Source organism: Sorex araneus, chromosome 2 (assembly GCF_027595985.1).
Source record: "Sorex araneus isolate mSorAra2 chromosome 2, mSorAra2.pri, whole genome shotgun sequence".
NCBI lineage: Eukaryota > Metazoa > Chordata > Mammalia > Eulipotyphla > Soricidae > Sorex > Sorex araneus.
Window position 1 is genome coordinate 200,899,393 of NC_073303.1, and position 20,440 is coordinate 200,919,832.

Sequence of the window (20,440 nt, forward strand, 5' to 3'; positions counted from 1 at the left end):
CTCCCATCCACCATCCGCCATCGACAAGGGCGGGAGTATCTGCTGGCACCGGGCTGCAGCTGACTTGAGTGAGTCCGGGGCTCCGAGAAATCCTGGGCAGGGTGAGGCATTTAGGGTTTTCTGTTTGGGACAGTGTTTCTGGTGGGCAAGGCAGGAAATGTGCATTTGCACAATGCATACAGCAAGGGACAGCGGTGGGAAATCACCAGCTATCGGGAACTGAGAGTCTACAGCAGGTCAGTGGCTGGAGTTTCTGTCGGACCCTCTGATGTTCCCACAGTCTCTCTCCTACCTGCATCCCCTCCTGCCTCCTGCCAACTCTCTTCTCCCTCTGACAGTCTCTTTCCGCTGGATGAGAACCTTCTCTGAGTCGTTTGGTTTTTGGAACAGATGTGTGAGGGCTAACTCCTGGCCCTGTGTCGAGGGATCAGTTCTAGCAGTGATCACGGGACCCTCTGCAGTGCCGGAGACAGAGGCTGAACCCATGCAAGGCAACTTACTCACTGCACTATCTCCCTGGCCCTTTGGGTATTTTTTTAAAAAAGTCTTCTTCTCGCTTGTATTTTTATTCTCCCTCCATCTTTCCCCTCCACATCCGTTTATTTATTTATACTATGCTGTCTCTGTTTATTTTATTTTTTTTACTTCCTTGCCTTGTCCCATCTTCCCTCCAACTTCAGCAATGTGGCATTCTGAGGTATTATTTTGTATTTATCAAGTGGCTTTACATTAAACACACACAAACCTGTTTATGTTTTTTTTTTTTGCTTGGTCTTTAAAAAGAAGGATTAACATCCATTTGTATGTAGTGGTGAATGAATGGCGTGTGATAGGAAAAAGTACTCTCCATTTCTGCTCTTGAACATGAAAACGACTTCCCAGGCCACGGTCTTGTTTGCACAACCCTCAAATACGTCTGGACCCCAATGGGGAGAGAAGGAAAATCCAGTTCTAGTTAAACACAGTCATGTTTTCGTAACCAGATGGGTTTTGCTTGGCAGTTTAACAAGCAAAGTGCTTTCTGGCTCTGGAAGTGTATTCAGAGCTGCATTTTGAGCATTTGTGGTTTTGTTTATGTCCCTTTTCTCCACTGGCTATGGATGTGATGCTACCATCAAATTTATTATGCAGTAATTTGTGTTAATCCTTTGCTTAGCCAACTGACAGATTCTCCTTACTTAATAATGACTTCATTTCCTTGTAGCGCTCCTCTGTGGAATAAAGACAGAGTAGTCACTGTCACTGTCACTGTCATCCCATTGCTCATCGATTTGCTTGAGTGGGCACTAGTAATGTCAGAGTAGTACAGAACACTATTCCTGGGTTTCATTTTATTTTTCTTTTTGGGTCATACCTGGAGATTCACAGGGGTTACTCCTGGCTCATGAACTCAGGAATTACTCCTGGCGGTGCTCGGGGGACCATATGGGATGCTGGGAATGGAACCCGGGTTGGTCACATGCAAGGCAAACGCCCTCCCTGCTGTGCTATGGCTCCAGCCCCCTGGGTTTCATTTTGATGAAATACTTGTTAGTCTGGTTGGCCTGGTTAACATTTCGTAATAAGTGCTTTGAAGAGTTACAGCCTGTCACCTACTTTATAAAGGTCCTTATCTCTGTCAGGACCAGTGAACTGCAATGTTTACAAGTCCAAGGTTTGTTCTCAAACTTTAAATTTGCTCATGCATTGAATTTGCTATGTGATCTCTGCTCATAAAGACAAAGACAATGAGAAGGATGGATGTATCCTTTCATCTACCCCCCAAGGACTTGGGATTCAATTTTGGTAGTATTTTTTTAGACCAATGGGCCCACAGATCAAAGTCATTTGAATCACTGCAGAGGTAAGCATGGAATATCAAAACCACACATCCATAGTCCTGGAATTAGCTCTTACTTAAATGCATCAGGATCCAACACAGAGAGAAAAATGAAAATGCCCTTATCATCAAAATCGACTAGCAGATCTCTTAGAATACCCTCCTAATAATGTTTTATAAGAACTGGTACATCAATTTCTAATGGAGACTCACCCTAAAACCTGTTAGCATCAGAACTCACACACACCTTTTACTTTTCTTCACCCATACTCTTAAGACTGTTTTGGCCTTGCTTGCTATGTGAGGTTTCGAGTCCCTCAGAGGTCTTCATACTGATAACTCTGGATTTAGAGATGAGCACTAAATCAGTATGCTGTGGCTCGTGAACTCACCGATGTTGTCTACTGTTAAGGCCTGTATTTTCTCAATACATGGCATCAGTTTGGAAATGATACTGGTAACAGTGTTAGCAGGCACTTGATACCAAGTACGGCTCATTGGCACTGGAGTAAAATATCATTCCAGACCCGAAAAGTGCATGCAACAGAGTTTTACAATGATTCCCCTTGCTGAAAACCAGTTTGGCGTTCTTTAAAACAAGTGACAAACTCTTTGAACGCTTTTCAGATGGCAAGACTAGAGGTGGGAAGGAGGGTGGGGAGAGAGGGTGGGGGGCTGGTCCAGAAATGGAAACAGAAGAGGGGCGGCTGTTCTAGTCCCTTAGACTCTGGGTTTACAGGGTAAAATTAGACATGTGGCAGGGAGACGAGGTTGAAATCTGGGAACAAAGAAACATGAAGAATTCCTTAATGCTACCCTTTACTGAAGGATGAGTTCCCGGGGCCAAGGGAGCATTGGCAATGCTACAGAAGAATACTTATGCCTTCAGGAATAGTAGAAGGAGATAGCAGGGCCCAGTTAAATGTGGGCAAGATAGGTGGTAACTTTTGGAGGCCGAAATTAATAAGGTGTTCATGGCTCTTCGATATAAAAATTCTGCCAGAGTCCTCTATCACTTTGGAGATGATGTCTATCACCAGGAAAACATTATTTTTTTCTTTGCATTGTCTGTTTCACAGCCAATGCTGTTTCATAAGCTTTGCTATTTAAACACCAACATAGGTAACCGCATTTCTCATTTTGCAGGAGGATTATAATTAACTCTTCTTTCCTCTTCAAAGTGACTTGTGTATTCTATTTATTTAGCTTAAGTGCTTAGAATATTACACCACCCATATATTAAAAACCTAAAACAGCTCAAGCTGCTTAGACCGCAAACACTTCATTTTAAATAATTCTCCCTGAAATTCCTGAACACCACTGACAGGATTGACTTGGAAAGCAGCATTCTTTTCTCTCCTTAGATTATCCAGCCTATGGAGTATCATCTCTCAAAATGTCAGCAGATTTTTATTAAATCTCCTAAAAGTCAGGTTGACATAATTATGGATTACCATCAACAGTGTGGTATTGCGAATAAAAATCCATCTTCACTCTATGGCTTCAAACTTTACATAACATTTTTAGCACAAAATTTGCCCTCCCCCAACAAGATGACCTTTGAATAATACATCAAGAAGCATTCACACAATACAGCGTGATAAGTATTTCTTGATGTCCTCAAGAGCAGAAGAAAAATCCACATCGGATCATCAAAGGGGTGAGGTCTCTGCAGAGTTTTGTGGTTTCCATTCAAAACCCCGAATAAAAAATTCAAGTTACTCACTCATGGATTCTGTCAACTTGGCCATGGTTGCGTTTGCTCCTTTGTGCTTTTCCTGGAAGTGAGAAGGAAAAAAGAATTATGTCTAAAAGCCATCGTGGGTGTGAACAGACACAAGGGTTCTATTGGAACTGGACCTCTCACTTCATTTTTCTGCTGTCAGGTCTTGACTATTGTTGATAAAATGAATTGTTAAAATCTTACATTACAGCTTGATGGTCATTCTATGACCAAAAAGGGATTTGGGGGATATTAGAAAACCTTCTGTGGCTCTTGGAATCCAATATGCTGCCCTAATCTCGGATATGTATAATTGGATATGTATAATTGGTGACGCACAGCCAAATTTCAAAAGCTCTTTGACTCTCTGACATTCATCTGCCACTTTTTTTTCTTTCTATTTTCTCCTGTTGAAGCTTTCTCAGTATTTTTGGAGCTGATATATTTTTCCATCATTTGGTTTCCTCTTTCTCCACAATTTTCAATAGATTTTGCACATTTCTCTTTGTCTTACTTTCTGGGGTGGTTGGAGTCTTTTGAAAGTCACCATTTTTAATGGGTTTGTAACCTTCAATCTATTTTGGGCTGAAAACATTTTGCTCAACTAGGATATAGGTTAGAACCCATTGCACTTGAAAGCCAAAATGATACATACATAAATTAAATCTGCCCTTATTTAAAAAAAAACCACTTTGGAGCAATGATGAATAAGGGCAATTTCTACTAAAAAGTTTTCTTCAATTTCCTTGGGTTCCTACTAAGATTAGTAACCAAAAAAATGTACATTATTACTTTGCCTTTTGGTGACCTTATTCTTTTCTTATGATTGTTAAAAAAAGCAGTTTTATTATTTAAAATCTCAAAAAATATTAAAAAGTTATAATAATAAAATTATAAAATAAAATTCTCCTATCACATTAGCCCCAGAGGGAACCACTATTATTTCTGGTAAACATTTTTTCTTGCCATATGTATATTTGTGATGATATATATATATGTGTATATGTATGCATCCATATAGCCATCTGATCCACTTTTGTAAACATAAGTATAAACACAGAATGTTATAAGTTACTCTTTCCTTCAACACCATCCCATACATTTTTCCAGGTCAACAAGAGTAGAATATATCATTCTTTCTCAATGATTTCATTATATTAATCATTTACTCTGCGTATAATTGCCACTCTTCTACAGGATGTTATGTGGAATGTCCTTCAACTCACATCTTCTTGTGCTTGTCCTGTCAACTACTGAGAAGAAAATCTGAGAGATAAGTATAGTGGGGTAAAAAGTATGGATCTTAAGAATTCTGACACACTTTGCTCCCACGAAGATGGGATATGACAATATTGAGAAGAGCCCATCTTAATTTCTTGTCAACTTGCCAATAGCATTAGCACTCTCTCCTCCTCAATCTTTGCTAGTCATAATGGATATAATTATATATAATAATTTTATACCATTATCTTTCCTCTGACCATTGACTTGTGGACAGCCACCACATTCTGCATGTGTAGTCTATAGGGCAGGGACTCAGGGCCAGGTGGTATGTGCTAGCTCTTGGCTACCAGCATCTTGGTTTTTAGAAGCCAACGTTGCATTTATTTTTCCACATGGTCATAATACAGTGCTGAGCCAACCAGCATACTAACCTCATACCTGAGTATGTTCCATGGCATAAGTACTGAACAATGGTTTACAAAATCATTATTCATCCTTCTCTTGCTGTTCCCACACCAAAAAGGGTTGACTTAGAGTGTCAGCAAGCAACTTTGTCCATCACAGGTACACTTGAATTCTCCCAAGTTCTTTATTTCAAGCAATGTAAATCAGTGTACCAACTCCTGAACTAATAAATGCCTTCACAAATAGAAGGCGCTCAAGTACCATAATGTACCCTCCCACCTGTGGGGCCATCTATCCATGCTACTTAGCCTGCTGCGTGGATTATACTAAGATGCAGAGAAATAGCACTGAGAGACTGGAAGAGGCTTGGAGCACCCCTCATAGAGACCCAGACGTCCAGCAAAGAGGACAGCTGCACAGGTTCACAGGACTGTGCCCAGAAGCTGCTTCAAAGATCTTCCTTGTGATTCCTGGCAGTGAAATGCATGGGCACAACACCGAGGTGGAGAACTCAGTGAATTTCTTCCTCGACCAGCAGGGATCTGGTTCTATCTCTGCTTGCTCTGCCACTGACTGTATTTGACCTAGTGACTGGATCTCTCTTCTGAGTCCTGCTCTGTCACTTGTCCCTCTTCATTCCTGCCCCTTTAGTTCTCACTCTGGCACCTTCCTCAGCTAGCTCCTCCAGGCCCGAGTAGGGGGATTTCTCAAACCACGAAGAGTCGAGGGCATAGACTCATACAAAGTCCTGTCAGTGTAGTCTTGTGGGCATTACAGTCTTATCTCTTCTGTGACTCAAGGACCCAGTCACCACTTCGTACCCTCGTCTTGCTGGTGGGTGGCCCTTGCAGTTATTTCTACTCAGATGTGCTTGATCTCCTAGTCCTGTAGAAATCAAACACTGCCTATATCAGCACTTTTCTCTTCCCTGGAGTTGAATGGAAACTTCTGACATTGACGGGGGAGGGACCCTTGAAAACCCTAAATTTAGCTTTCTCAGTTTGACTCATCTATATCATAACTTCTGGTAGAAATTATGGCATATGTTTCTGCAAGAGTAGTTTAGTAATTCTATGGGGTGCCTTCAAATGCCTGATGTCCTTTCCTCGCTAACAGAAAGTTGAGGTTTGTGATGACACAGCAATTATACCCAAGAATGCAATTTCCTGCCATTTTTTGATCCCAAGCAAATTATCCTCCTTATTTCCAAAGCCAAGAGTTTCTTCCAGAGTAAATTGGCTGGTTATTGGATTTACAGAGCTGGGAAGAAATTTGGAATAATAGGATATTAAATGCAAAAGAGATTGCCTTTGAGGTCTTCAAGTTCAACTCCATAGAGGCACAGTGGGTGAGTGGACACACACAGCAAGAAAGGAATCACAACACCCTGTTCCCTTCCTCTAGTCAACAACTTGCATTGTCCCAGACACCTTTTATGGAGATGCTGAGGCCAGGTTTCCTTACAACGATCCTGATGCCCTGTCGAGTGCCTCCCACTCGCTTCTTTGTGTGCCTTCTTCAGTCTCATCCGTAGCAATAGCTCTGATGTCCAAAAATGGCACATTTGAGCATCCAGCTCTGACCTCGCCACTGAACTTAAACCGTAACTTAGCCAGCACCCCCTAGCCAGATGGCAGGTGCTCCAAACCAAGGTGACCAAAGCTCCTGTCTATCACCTCCCTTTCCTCTAGCTCTCCCAGTCCCTGACATCTGGGTTTTGGTCTCCTTCTCTAACTTTAGTCTGTCTCATCACTGCCACTTTCTGCAGCAGCAGTGATGCGAGGAACCTAGAACACTCTACTTCCTCTCTCTTCCTCACCCTGTTTCACATAGCCTAAGTCTGACTTCTAGTTGCTGTCCCTTAAACACACGACTGGTACCCACGTTGCTCTCATCTGCCTTCAATCTCAACTTATCTTTACAACCCAGACTGAATCTATCTGAACATGCAGGTTTGACCCAGGAAACTTGTGCTTGAATTTTTCTGTAGCAAACAAGGACGGAAACTCTTGTCTTTTAGTCAAACCTTGTTGTCTGTGTGATTTTGCCATCTCCACTCATTCCCTATTTGCAGGCCCTTCCCTACCTTGGCAATCACTAGTCCTCCTGCCTAACCACTCCAATCTCTTATATCTTCTGTGTGCTCCCACATTTATTCCTGAGAAATCCACTAGACAGCACCTGATCTTCGAAATTTTTCTGACTTATCTTGATTATTTTCCCTGGGCTTTATTTAAAAATGTATTCTTGCTCAAATGAATATATATATATATATATATATATATTGGGGATGATATGACGATAAGGAATTCTAGGGTCTTTGGAATTCTTTATCCTCAAGTCACATCTACCCATAGTCTTTTTTTTTTTAATTTTATTGAATCACTGCGAGATAGTTACAAGTTTTCAGAGATTGGCACACATTCAAAAGAACAAAAGTAACCAGTGTTGGCGTGGATGTGGGGGAAAAGGGACGCTCTTTCACTGTTGGTGGGAATGCCGACTGCTCCAACCTTTCTGGAAAACCTACCCATAGTCTTATCTGCAGGTAGATAAGATGTCTCTATCACTAAGATGCTAAGAAGTCATTTTCTCATTTTGTTTGTTTTTCCTGGGTCTCTGCATTGCAGAAGTGATTTGCTGCTTTCTGAGGGACCCCCAGTAGAAAAGAATACCTGTGCTTGCAGAGTTTTGGGAGACAGTGTAAATTCTGGTAGTATTTTAAGATAAAAAGATATAATTTTCTCACTAACTTTTTTTTGCTTTTTTGGGGGTCATACCCAGTGATTCTCAGGGGTTATGACTGGCTTCATACACAGAAATTACCCCTGGTGGTGCTCAGGGGACCATATAGGATGCTGGGTATCGAACCCAGGTTAGCTGCATGCAAAGCAAAAGCCCAACTCACTGTACTATCACTTTGGTCTCTTCAATAACTTTTTTTGAGAATTTTCTTTCCATTGGACATCAATGGTTTTATTTGAGAAAATCAACTGACTTTTTCTTGTATAAGACCTTTTTTGGGGAGATATACCTGGTGGGGCTAAGGGACAACATGTGGCTCTATGCACAGGGGTCAATCCTGTCAGTGCTAAGGGGAATATGCTGCAACTTATTCCTTATAAAATGAAGCCAGGAACACAAGAACTTGTTTATCTGGAGAAAAGAGGTAAATGTGGTCTGTATATTGTATTCTATATGCATGCTATATAGAGATACTTGTCTATATATAGAGAGACACATCTCTATAATATCTATTCTATATCTTCACGTCTCTCCCTGCCCATCTATCCAGTACCTATCAGAGGGCATGTGGAGGATGAGGATTTTGGAATGGAGCCTGGATTTAGAAAAGTTTTGGATTTGGCCTTACTACTTAACTGCCTTTCTATTAACCTCTGTGGCCTCCAGCTTACATATACCTCTTCTCATTAACAGGCCTGTTCTGAGAAAAGATGAAAAATTATTTCTTAATACACCCAACTGTTATATCTGTGAGGTTCTTATTAGCACTGGCCAATCTATATGGGTCGAAGATTACGACCTGCTTTTGCTATTCAAAGACAAAAACCGATCTGACATTTGTACCCAAAATAATAGAGCAAATGTCCTGGATGTTAATAAAACCCCAAACTTCCCTGTCCTAATATACCATTCACCTTGATTGTCAGTAACTGGTGTCCTCCTATTTCCAATTCTCTCTATAAATACAAGTTTCTAAAGCTTTAGGTGCCACCTGGAAAATCTGGGCTCTCAGTGGCGAGCTCAGCACTTACAATCATACTGCCATGCATTCCATGAACTAACAGAAACACGGACGGTTTGGGGAATTATGAAGACATGTTCACACATCCACAGATGCTGCAAGAAATCCAAAGTGTCTTGTTAAAACCTTATCAGACTCCTCAGGAGGAGAACTGGCTCCGAGGGACACTAGGTGTTTAATTTTCTTCTTGTGTGACTGTATTCTCTCTACCCAACCTGGACACGTAAATAAAAATCCAGTGATTTTCTCTGTGTGTGTGTGTGTGTATGTGTGTGTGTGTGAGAGAGAGAGAGAGGGAGAGAGAGAGAGAGAGGGAGAGAGAGAGGGAGAGAGGGAGAGAGAGGCGGATTGGAAGTGAGAGAGCTGCAACACTTCTGTTACAGCTAAGGAGAATGTAATTTTCCACTGGAACTTGGAAGGTATGCACTGAGAGAATGGCTTTAATGAAGGCAATTCTGAGTGCTGCTCTATCTCAAAGCAAACACAAAGACACCTTTCGTATGTATGAGAGGGAAACAGAGAGGGACAGGGAGCAGCAGCTATGCATGGATGCAAAGGATCCCACACTTGCAGGGTGGGACTCGGGTGCTCCCTCACACACGGAGGGGGCCGGAGTCCGTGGAGCTGGGGAGGGCCATGTGTTCGGGCTGCCTTGCTTGGTGCTACCCGGAAGCAGGCTCTGAAGGGTAAGGGGGAAACTCATCATAGTTGATATATTTCAAACCAGTCATATTTGCATCTTGGATATTTTTATCCCTCTCAAATGTGTGCTTAGAGTCATCAGAAAGCTGTGATTTTTTTCAAGTTACAACCATTTAAGCAACATTTATGTAAAGTGGGAAATGGTTCTGTTATTTTATGAACTTATCCTTGAGTGGACCTCGTGTTCCCTCACACTCCCCCTCGCTCTTGGGTTATCCTGCCCATGTCCTTATAGCTTCCCTCTGCACCTTCCTGGTCCCGGCTCCTGACACCAGGCCAGCACAGGTCACCTGAGGACTGAATCAAAAGAAAATGCCAACTTCTTAGACAGAAGATCAAACATTATTCTTATCTTATGGAACAACATATATTCCCTTAAACGGCTACTGAAAAATATAGGTCTGAGGTTTTTAATGACCATAATGTAGCTTTGGAGCTGTTGACAAATGGACAGAAATGAGTCATCAGCAAGTAAGAATGATTTGGGATTAGTCATCCTTATAGTTAACACTGTACAGTTTCCAGTGTGGACACTCTTAAGTGTCTGTCTTCTAAATTCTCACAAGGTACCTTGATTAGGTTATTCCCACTTTACAGATGAAGAAACGAAAGCATAGAAAGCGTCAGAAAGTTGTCTCAGACCGTGCAGATGTCAAGGAATATCACCGGGTGCCAAATCGAAGAAGACTCCCATTTCTATTGTGCTTAACCCTCACAATGCCTCACACAGCCCTGAGAACTACGGACAAGTCTTGAAATGAAGGTCTCAGAGATGAAGATGATGATAAGAATTCTGGCTCTCTCTTTTTGAGACTCTTCTGATGCTTAGAGAGTTCTTAATTTGTGCAAGGCAGGCCCAAATATTAAAGAACATGCAGGTCAGGAGGGGCTTATGCCTGCCTTCAGGGAGCTTCTCATTTAGTCAGGAAGGTAAGTTGGGAAGGTAAATAACTAATTCATGGGGCTGAGGGAACTTGCTGAAAGAGTACAGGGGACGTGGGGCAGAAGAAGAGAACAGAGGGACACAAAGAGAAAATGCAGGGGGACAGAAAGGAGAGGATGGAGTTCTAACTCCCAGAGCAGTCTCTCAGAGGGAAGGTTTAACATGTTAAGAAGGAAATGAAACATAGGCGGAAGGTAGCCAGAACATTCTAGCTCTGCAGACGTGAGGAAGCTTGGTGCCTTCGCACAGCAGCTAGAGAAGGTGGACAATACTTCCTGCATGAATACCCACTGGGCTAGGTTTCCTGGAATATTGGTGAGTGACTCATCCTGAGTTCCCCGGAGCTCCTGGACCTACCGTAAAGTATTGGACAAGTGTCATCACTTTTTCTGTGCTATCAGTTTTCTTCAAAGAAAATAATGAGCTAGACATCAAAGATATCTGGGCAAAGGGGGCACAGTTTATCTGGGCCGCTGGCAGTGGTCCAGGCAGGCATGGCCAGGACTCACTCCCACACGGCTCTCCCCAGGTACCCCAGCACTCAACCGTCAAGTGCAAAATTTTGGAATCAGTTAAGAATCTCCTCTCGTCTTTCACTCAACCTAGATCATCTCTCTTAGTCAGCACCTCCCTGGAGGTCCTTATCTCACTCTGGAGCTATGTTCCAAGAATTTTAGACCTTAGAGTGACTGATGTTTCTCTCCCCTGTTTTCATCCAAGGCACATGCTTTGCTGAAACCCCTGTTTATACTAGGAAAGGGATTAGGTGCCATATTAGTTCCTGGTTTTTTTTTCCCCCTTTGTTTTTCTGGCTTGCCCAGGATTTCAGGACAGTTGAATCCTCTGATAACCGTAGCACTTCCCATTCCTACTCATTTGAATGCAAATCAAGTACCACCTTAAAGTCCACCTTCTCCCTTTTATTTCAGACCCATTTCTAATCACTTCCACTTCTGAACTATGTTTAATCCTCTTCCTAAACACACTGCCTTGTACCTTCTCTCCTCCTGCGTTTCCTTCCCATGAAACACTAACCTCTAGGTGTGTTCAAGCGCACATCTAAGATTTGACTTCTCATTTATCATTGACCCTGGTACCATTTTCCTAGTCACCTTCTCTTTGCATCCCATCATCTGTGATTCCTTTTGATGGAGTAGTTGCCATCCTTGAGCTAAGATGTCCAAAGTAAGAGCAAGCCAGACATAAAAACTTCATGAGCAATGGGAAAACATGAAAGGATTACTCCATCTTTTTTCTCCAAAGAAGAGAAAATAAAACCCTAAAACAATAATAAGGAACGAATAGGGGAAAAAAAAAAACAGCGTATCCTGGAGAAGCCATGAGTTTTTCTGGAATGCTGACTAAGCATTTCCTCAGTAGTGGTGAGGTGACGTGATTTTGGATCAGCCTGGTGACATAGTCTTTGACAAATGAGCACTATTTAGATTCATCAGGTGGATCACTGAAGTCCAATGGTAAGATCAATATAGTCAATATCATATCACATTGTCAATCTCAATATTATATTGTCATAATTTAAACCATATTGCCCAATGATGATACTTGCTCAGCATCTCCTACAAAGGTACTGTGGCAGGATTCCAGCTATTCAGAGAAAGTAACTGTTCAATGCTCAGGACTTTCCTGCCATTAGTGTCTACCCATGGCTTCCATCTGCAGGAAGGAACCAGCTTCCTTCCCTAGCACTGGGCAGAGGCAAAGCAATCTGTCGTGTTTGCCCTTAAGAATTGGTTGGGTTGGCCCGTTGGACCCTGCTGTGGAGCGAGCATGATGGAAGAGCCCAAGGAAGCGCCCTTGGACTCCAAGCAGCCCACTGAACTAATTCCGGCACGGGATCGGAGAACCCACGGCGGGCTGAAACAGTGGAAACCGGGCATCCCCCAATTCTTTTAACCTCTCTCTCAACCCCTTCCTCCCGAGCACAGCGCAGGGGCCGCGGCTTTCTGAGCGCAAAATGGAGACGCCGAGCCTCTCTCTAGGTTTCTCCATCTTATGAGCACCATAAAAGGGTAAAAGTTTGTAGTGATGTTATTTCTGGTTGTACTTTCCCTGGACTTTATACAGAAACCCAAAACCATGCGGCCGAGGCGGCCGTGCAACCTAATGTCATCTTAGCATCAGCAATATGTAATGGTTCCTTTTTAATGGGTCGGACTTTTGTGGGAGATCCTAACAAGAGTAGTAAGTCTTTTGATGAAATATTGAAGGCAATCAAAGTGGTAGCCATCTCTCTAGACTGAACTAAGCTATATCCCCACGCAGGCTGAGAAGAAATTTTCTTCTTTCTCGGGAAGAAATGCGGCGTGGCGTCAACCATAGTGTGATGTCCATTAAGCAAACAGTTCTGGTGGCGTGGGAATGGGATATAAGGGGAAAATTATGTACATGGAACAGTGGGACGCTGGTGGAATCTCGAGCTGGAGCCGATACCAGCGCAAGACCTTTGGTTCCAGAAACTGCTTGCAGACACTCTACTAGACTGTCAACTAAGCCAGAGCCCCATGCCTGCTGATGACGGGAAATAACCATCCTCTTCGGTTTTTTTTCCCTTTGTCGGGCAGCGTGGCGATTACTAAACAGGTGTGAACTCGGTGGCTCGGGGCAAGGGGGAAAAAGAAAAGTTATGTAACAAATAGCGGGACTTAATATCTCTATATTCTTAGCAATGGAGAACTATCAAATGCCTCCTTGGCAAGAGGACTGTCTTTTTCTTTTTTTGGGGAAACCCCAACAACGGTAGTGAGTTGTGTGTTGAAACATGGAATGTAATAAGCGTAAACGAAGTGAAACTTATCACTTACAAGGGTAGGGACTGGGGAGGTGGGAGGGGGCGACAGGTATACTGGGGGGGTTGGTGATGGAAGATGGGCACTGGTGAAGGGAAGGGTGTTTGAGTATTGTATAACTGACATAATCCTGAGAACTATGTAACCCTCCACATGGTGATTCAATAAAATTAAAAAAAAAAGAATTGGTTGGGTTGGAGTAAAAAAAACAAGGGGATCTTCATAAATTCATTCTACTTCTTCATTCATGGCTTAAACTTATGAAATGATGACTACGCAATGTCTTTACGAAAGTCATGATCATTTAAAAAATTAATTGATAATAGTAAAACTTGAGACTAAGCTGCCTGATATTGGCTTATTCATGGGAGATCCCTCAATCAGATGGGGAACCCAGTGGAGCATAACAGTAGTTCCTTCCCGATGGTCAGTGCTGGCGGAAGTGGTGTTGATGCTTATTCTCAAGAGAGAAAACCATCCCTGCTGGGCTGGGCCAGAGAAACCTAAAGAGTCGGCTGGGAATCTCAGCTAATGGAACCACTCAGAAAGTCCAGAGGATGTGATTCTTCAGTCTCTCACTGAGCCAATCATTGCAAAAATACTTATTTAAAAGAATATTTTAAAAGTGTTACTATGCAAGTTGAAATTTCATAACTAAATGTGACACAGATGGCTGGAGAATAAGGAGCGTTTACTGATAGAAATTGTATCAGTTCTTGTGCTTCTTGCCACATGTTTTCAGCTTGAACTTCTGTTAAGACAAGCAGGAGAGGGAGGGAAGGTGAATTCTGATTAGGTACCACATGACTGAGTCTCAGATGAATCTTTGAGAAGAAAAGAAAACACCTCATCTCTCTGCTGGCTTTTTGTCCCTTCTTACTCCCTAGTTACTGGTTTCTGTTTCTGGGGAAACAAATAATCGTTCCCTATTCTTCCCACTAGGATTAAGGACCTCGGTGGTAAATTTTCTGACTCTGTTTTCATGCTTACTTCCTATATCCTAGACTCGATGCTAGGGAAACTAGCAACTTTGAAATACCAATGGATTACAAGAGACAAAACTGTGGCCAGGACAAATATTCCTCTCAAGTCAAGGGTTTTCTCAATTGCCAACAAAAGCAGAACGCTTTCGGATGATAACCACCATGCTCCAACCAAATGCCATGGGAAAATCTGCCATTCTGCCCCCGAACCAGAGGATATAGTAGTGCAATTCAAAGCACATGCCAGGGAGCCATCAGAGAAGACAGAGCGAGATTCCAGGATGTCATCCTTTTTCAAGGGTAACGTGCCCTTCCTGGGACTTGGAAGGGACCTGGACTTTTCTCCAGATTCAGCAAGAATAAGGTAATCCTTTAACACCCAGGGGAAGTGTTAGTGGTAGCACTCTCACTCAACCCAACAACATCACTTTTGGAAGAGTAGAGGGGCCCACATGGGGAAAATTTAAAAGCCGCCTCTTGGTTCTATCTAGGCTGGTATTACTAGAGGCCAGTGGAGAGTCCAAACTCTTGTTTGTACCTAGCAGATCTAAGACTCCTCCCCCACCTAATGTCAACGTCATATGCCACTAAGTAATTGCTGGTGTCACCACCGTCTGACACCCACAGAGGGGGCCTGACTATAATACAATGTTTAAATAATATTCAGTCTTCTAATACGTCAATGATTAGAAGGTTTCAATAAAAAGAAATTCACTGGTTACAGTAAGAAATCACTTTCTACATGAGCTCAAACGGAATGAGTAAAGACAAGAACTGGCCATGCTATGCATTTTAGACTTAGCTGAGGACTTGAAGGCAGCCATCACAAGTAACAGCAAACACGATTGAAACAAGTTTTTTTTTTTTTTTTTTTTTGCTTTTTAGGTCAGACCTGGCGATGCACAGGGGTCACTCCTGGCTCATGCACTCAGGAATCACCCCTGGTGGTGCTCAGGGGACCATATGGGATGCTGGGAATCGAACCCAGGTCACCTGCGTGCAAGGCAAACACCCTACCTGCTGTGCTATCACTCCAGCCCCTGAAACAAGTTTTTTAAAAAAGTTTCAGCAAAGAAAATAGTAAGCCTTAGCAAAAAAAGAGGAAGTTATGAAACAGTCAAGTAGAAATTTTAGATCTCAAATTTATAATAACTAAATAAAAATCATAGTGAGTGGGTGCAGAAGCAGGAAACTTGAAAACCAAATAACAGAAATTATTCAGTCTGAAAAGTAGAGCGATAATAGATTGAGAAAAAAATGAACAGAGGCTTAGAAACATGGGGCTATAACAAAAAACCTAACTTAGGAATATCAGAAGAAGTAAGAGGGTACTGAGAGCTTAATCAAAGGACTGAAATCTTCACCAATTTTATGAAAGCATTTAATGAACAGATTAAAAACACTGAGCGAATCCAATACAGGAAAACCCCAAGGAAATCCTAACATAGACTGACTGATCGTAATCAAGCTTGTGAAAATTAGAGAAAAACTGGAAAGTATTCAGATAAATGACACATTATTTATAGGGGGAAATAATGGTAATAGCAGCGTATTTCTCATCAGAAAATATGAAGACCAGAGGAAGTAACAAAACATTATTTACTAAAAGAAAAAAAAAACACAACTCCACAAACCTATGTCATCAAAAGTAGCTTTTACAAATTTAGGAGAAATCAAGGCATACTCTACATGAAGAAAAACAAAGAGAATCTGTCAATAGAAAACTCATTCCAAAGAAGGTGGATGGGAGTTAGAAAAACTCAGATGAAAGAGAAATGGTAAGGAGAAACAGAAAATGAAGAAAAACAGAAAATGATAAAGAGAAATTAAAAAAAAATGTGGGTTTTAAAAAAATTCTTTGAGGGCCACACTCTGAAGTGCTCAGGGCTCTTTCTGGTTCTATATTCAGAAGTGATTTCTGGGGGAGTTCATGGAGCATGTGTGGTACTAAAGATTTGAGCTGGAGATTTGGTAGGATGAAAGGCAAGGGTCTTAAGCCTTCTACTGTCCTCTGGCCCCGAAGGAGTTTATAGGCAACACAAGCAAAAGCATGAAAGCAAATGTATAGGTAAAGAGAATAGACTTTCTTTCTTTTTTAAATTTTATTTTCATAATGTTGTTCACACTAATTACATTCAATATTTCAACACCAATCCCACCACCATTACATCTTCCCACCACCATTAAAGCCTGCCTGCCAAGGCAGATGCTAGATAATTTATTTTATATTGCTTATTATGAATAGCATGAGAGGTTGTGCGACCGCGTGCTTCTGGAATTCTAAGATTGTAAGCATTTGGGGTCCAGAGACATCTCTGTAGGGAGCTAATCCATTTTGAGATTCATTTGGGAGTCTCTGGATCAAGGCTGTTGATGTGCTGAGATGGAGCCCGGAGGCAGATTGTGGCCATGACAGCCCGGACCCTGAGCAGGTGGGGAGACGGGAAGGGACGGCCCATCTCCACTGCCACCATGTGGCTTGGAGTCTTAGTCCTTGAACCCACATAACTGGGTTTTTCTTCTGGAAGCTGGTGGCCACCGGGGTTTCATCTGGAGTGGGCAGAGAGGGCACGCCTATTCTGTCTGAGGTGCCCTGGTGGAATTGGCTCAGTACGGGGGAGAACAGACTTTTCTAAAGTGTTCCAAATTGTATGGTTGAAGTAAAAAGTACCACACAGTGAAATGCACTTCTCAGTGTACCTTGAGGATATATTTAACACACTGACATGATAAGTTATGGGGACCAAATAGTCGTAAAGGGAGCAAACTTCCTGCTTTGCTAGAACTGATAAAATGTTTGCAGTAGTGTATCTGTCATATATATGTGATATAATAGCCAGATCAACCAATGTCTAAAGCAAAACAGAGATACATTAAAAATGGTATAGATATATGAACATTTAATCTAAAAACACGGGAAAGTAGGGCAGAGAGTCTCTTGCCCGCACACCTGGCTGTCTTCCCTGGGGCCCCTCAGAGGGGCTGGGCTCCAGCTTCCCTCCCCACCCCGAGCAGAGCTTCCTCAGCCGAAGACCTCCAGAGTTTTTAGCCACAGCCATGCTCAAGGCCCCTCTCCACACGTTCGGACGAGCCTCACGCATGAAGGGACCGGCAGAGGAACCCAGGTGTGTGGGACCCAGGGCTGAGACCTCCAAGCCAACTCAGATCGGAACTGGGCCTCTTCTGCCCAGATTCCCCATTTTCCAGTACCTAGGCGGTCAAACCCAGGGACTGCCCCTGGCATACTGTAATCCCACCAATGGCCAACATCCAGAAACTATAAAACCAAGCTCCTGGAAGAGACATCTTATAGCCTATTTCTCCCTCTGGGAGAAGCTGGCAAGCTACCGAGAGTTTCCTGCCCACATGGGAGAGCCTCACAAACTTCCCATGGCGTATTCATATGCCAAAACCAGTAACAATGATTGGTCTCATTCCCCCGACCCTGAAAGAGCCCCTAATGCGGCACCATTGAAAAGGACGAGTAAAGAGAGGTTTTTAAAATCTCAGGGCTAGGATGAATGGAGACATTACTGAGACTGCTTGAGAAATTCGACAATCAATGGGATGATGATGGGAAAGTAGGCAAAATACTGACTAAACAGTAATTAAAAATTAAAACCAAAGGGAATAAATAAAAACACAAACTGCTGCCTTAACAGACAAATAATTTCATCAAATGTAAATAGTATAAATACATAAACTAAAAGAGTGTATGAAAAGCATCCCCCAACTACGTGTTGTCCAAAAGAACTTACTTCCAACTATAATAACTGTCACCAGCAGTCCAATTCTAAAAGAATGGTCCAAGTTATCTAAACAAAGAGAAAGTGATAAAAGATTTCTCGAACACCATGAAGAAAAAAAACATAAAAAACAATTGTATAGATCAGCTATTAAAAAAGCTGATAAAAATATCAGGTGTAGCTCCATTATAGAGAATGGACCTCAGAGCACGGTAACCACCAGGACATGGAGAGAAACATTGTTGATAATAATGATTCCACAAACCAAGAAAACACAAAAATTACTCAACATGTAGGCACCAAATACCCCAAAGATAGAAAATAAATGAAGCAAAGACTGGTGTAACTGAGAAGTGAAATACAGATGTCCACAAACACCGTTAAATACACCAACACGCCTCTCCCAACAAATGCTAGAAAAACTAGTAAGACAATCACCAGGAATATGAATAATTCATCAATAAGATCTCTTCAACGTGCAGGAGAGCCTCAGGCAATGAGACAGAATATGGTTCTTCTTGAGAGTCCATAGAGCATGTACCAGGAGGACTCCCAGCTCGGACCATAAGACAAAGAACTGAAGTCACATAGACTGTGTTACACAATAGAACACACACACACACACACACACGCACACCATTTTCTCTTTTCTTTGTCTATTTTCCCCAATTTTCCTCTTGTGCGAACCACCACCTACAGCTCTCCGTGGTGATTCTTCTCCCTCTAGATGTATGTGACGGGGTGGTGAGGGTGAGGCTGATGGCAAGAATATTTGGAGTGGGATGGGGATTTTAAGATTTTAAAATGACTTCTCATTCTCCGAAGCCTCTCTACTAGAACCACCTCTCTCCTCCTGGAGAGCCACCCGGTCCTCACCTTGCTCTGCTGTATTTCTGCCTGGGATCTTTCTATATAAAGGCAGGGGAGAGAGAGGCTTGCCTGAGATTCGGAGTCTATGGCATTGAAAATGGGCTTGCATCATTTCTGCAGTTTGAGCAGTTCTGTTGCAAAAAAATCAAATGAAGCAGAAAAAATAGCTTTCCTTATGTCTTAGGAGACCGAAAAACTCAACCATAAACATCCAATTCAAAAGTCAGCAGTGGAGAATGACTGCTCTGTGGGGACCCTGTGCCATTGCATAACCCGGAGCCTCCTCAGCCCCAGGGCCACGGGGAACGGTCCTGTCCACACAGAGCCAGGTATTTCCAACAGTGGTTTTCTCCTTGACAATTCAGCAGTCCTGTGTTGCACGGTATTTATTCACAGGAAAGGGGAAAAAAATACTCCAGCCACCATTAGTTCCAAGGTGGGCTATAGGCCAAGCACAGCCAGGAACCTCAGTTTCTGAGAGGCAGCAGCTGCTCCGGCTCCCGTCCCAGAGGACAGCAGAAGGCAGGAGGGTGGGGGTGGAGGCAGAATTCTGGGAGCTCAAGACAAAAAAAAAAATTCATTGCTAAGGCTTGATCCCTCCCAGGACTGGGCACTGAGGGCAGATGGTGTTCAGTTCTCTCTCACCCGTCGGGCAGCCATGCCCTGACACATTGGGGTAGGCTTCGAAACATCCTACTTGGAACTCCTCAAGCTACCTGCATTTTGAATCACCCATACCTGCTTTCTGAACATCACCGAGGCAATTCTGTACCTTGCCGTGTGGTCTTCACGGTGGGGGTGGGGGTGGGAGTGGGGGGCATCTCTGGGGATGGGGCTGGGGCAAACATGACTGTGTTGAAAGCAGCAGCCAGCTGGGGTACCTTCCCTTCCTGTGAACGGGGCCCTGCCCCCATGACCGGGCTATCCTCTCTCTCTCTCTCTCTCTCTCTCTCTCTCTCTCTCTCTCTCTCTCTCTCTCTCTCTCTCTCTCTCTCTCTCTCTCTCTCCTTCCTTTCACTTCCTGAACTTGGGATGCTTCTGTGCTTCTGGATGTGATGTGGGAAGCAGTTTGGGAATAGGCCGCCTCTCCGTGCTTGGCTCTGTGTGGGGGGAAGTCAGAGCCTGGGGAGCAGATGGGCCGCAAGTCAGCGTGGAGACAGTCTTGGTCCTCTGGAGAAGATCGAATACTCAGGGAAGGGGATTCCTGATGTCTTCAGACGAGGCCCCAACTGGCTCAGAATGAGGATGGGCCACACAAGTAAGACAAATATGACCCAGGCCAAGAGCCGAGAAGCCCAGCTGAAAGGACCACGCTCGGGCACTTTGTTCTTCTTTGCTTTTAATTTTTTATCCACTCACATTTAAATCACTTCATTCCCAATACATCTGGATTTATTAATTTGATGAATTGATATCATGCCTAGGATATTGTATCAATTAATAATCATTATA

At 42.9% G+C, this 20,440-nt stretch overlaps 1 protein-coding gene across 2 annotated transcripts in view; it reads right to left on the reverse strand.

Moving 5' to 3' along the window:
• Window positions 1-20,440, reverse strand: part of KCNJ6 (potassium inwardly rectifying channel subfamily J member 6) — a 218,130-nt gene that overhangs the window by 146,802 nt on the left and 50,888 nt on the right. For both annotated transcript variants that reach the window (XM_004615319.3, XM_055125151.1), the window contains exon 2: window positions 3,546-3,597. In XM_004615319.3, the coding sequence (XP_004615376.1) occupies window positions 3,546-3,570 (25 nt within the window). In that variant the 5' untranslated portion in view covers window positions 3,571-3,597. The remainder of the gene's footprint in view (window positions 1-3,545; window positions 3,598-20,440) is intronic.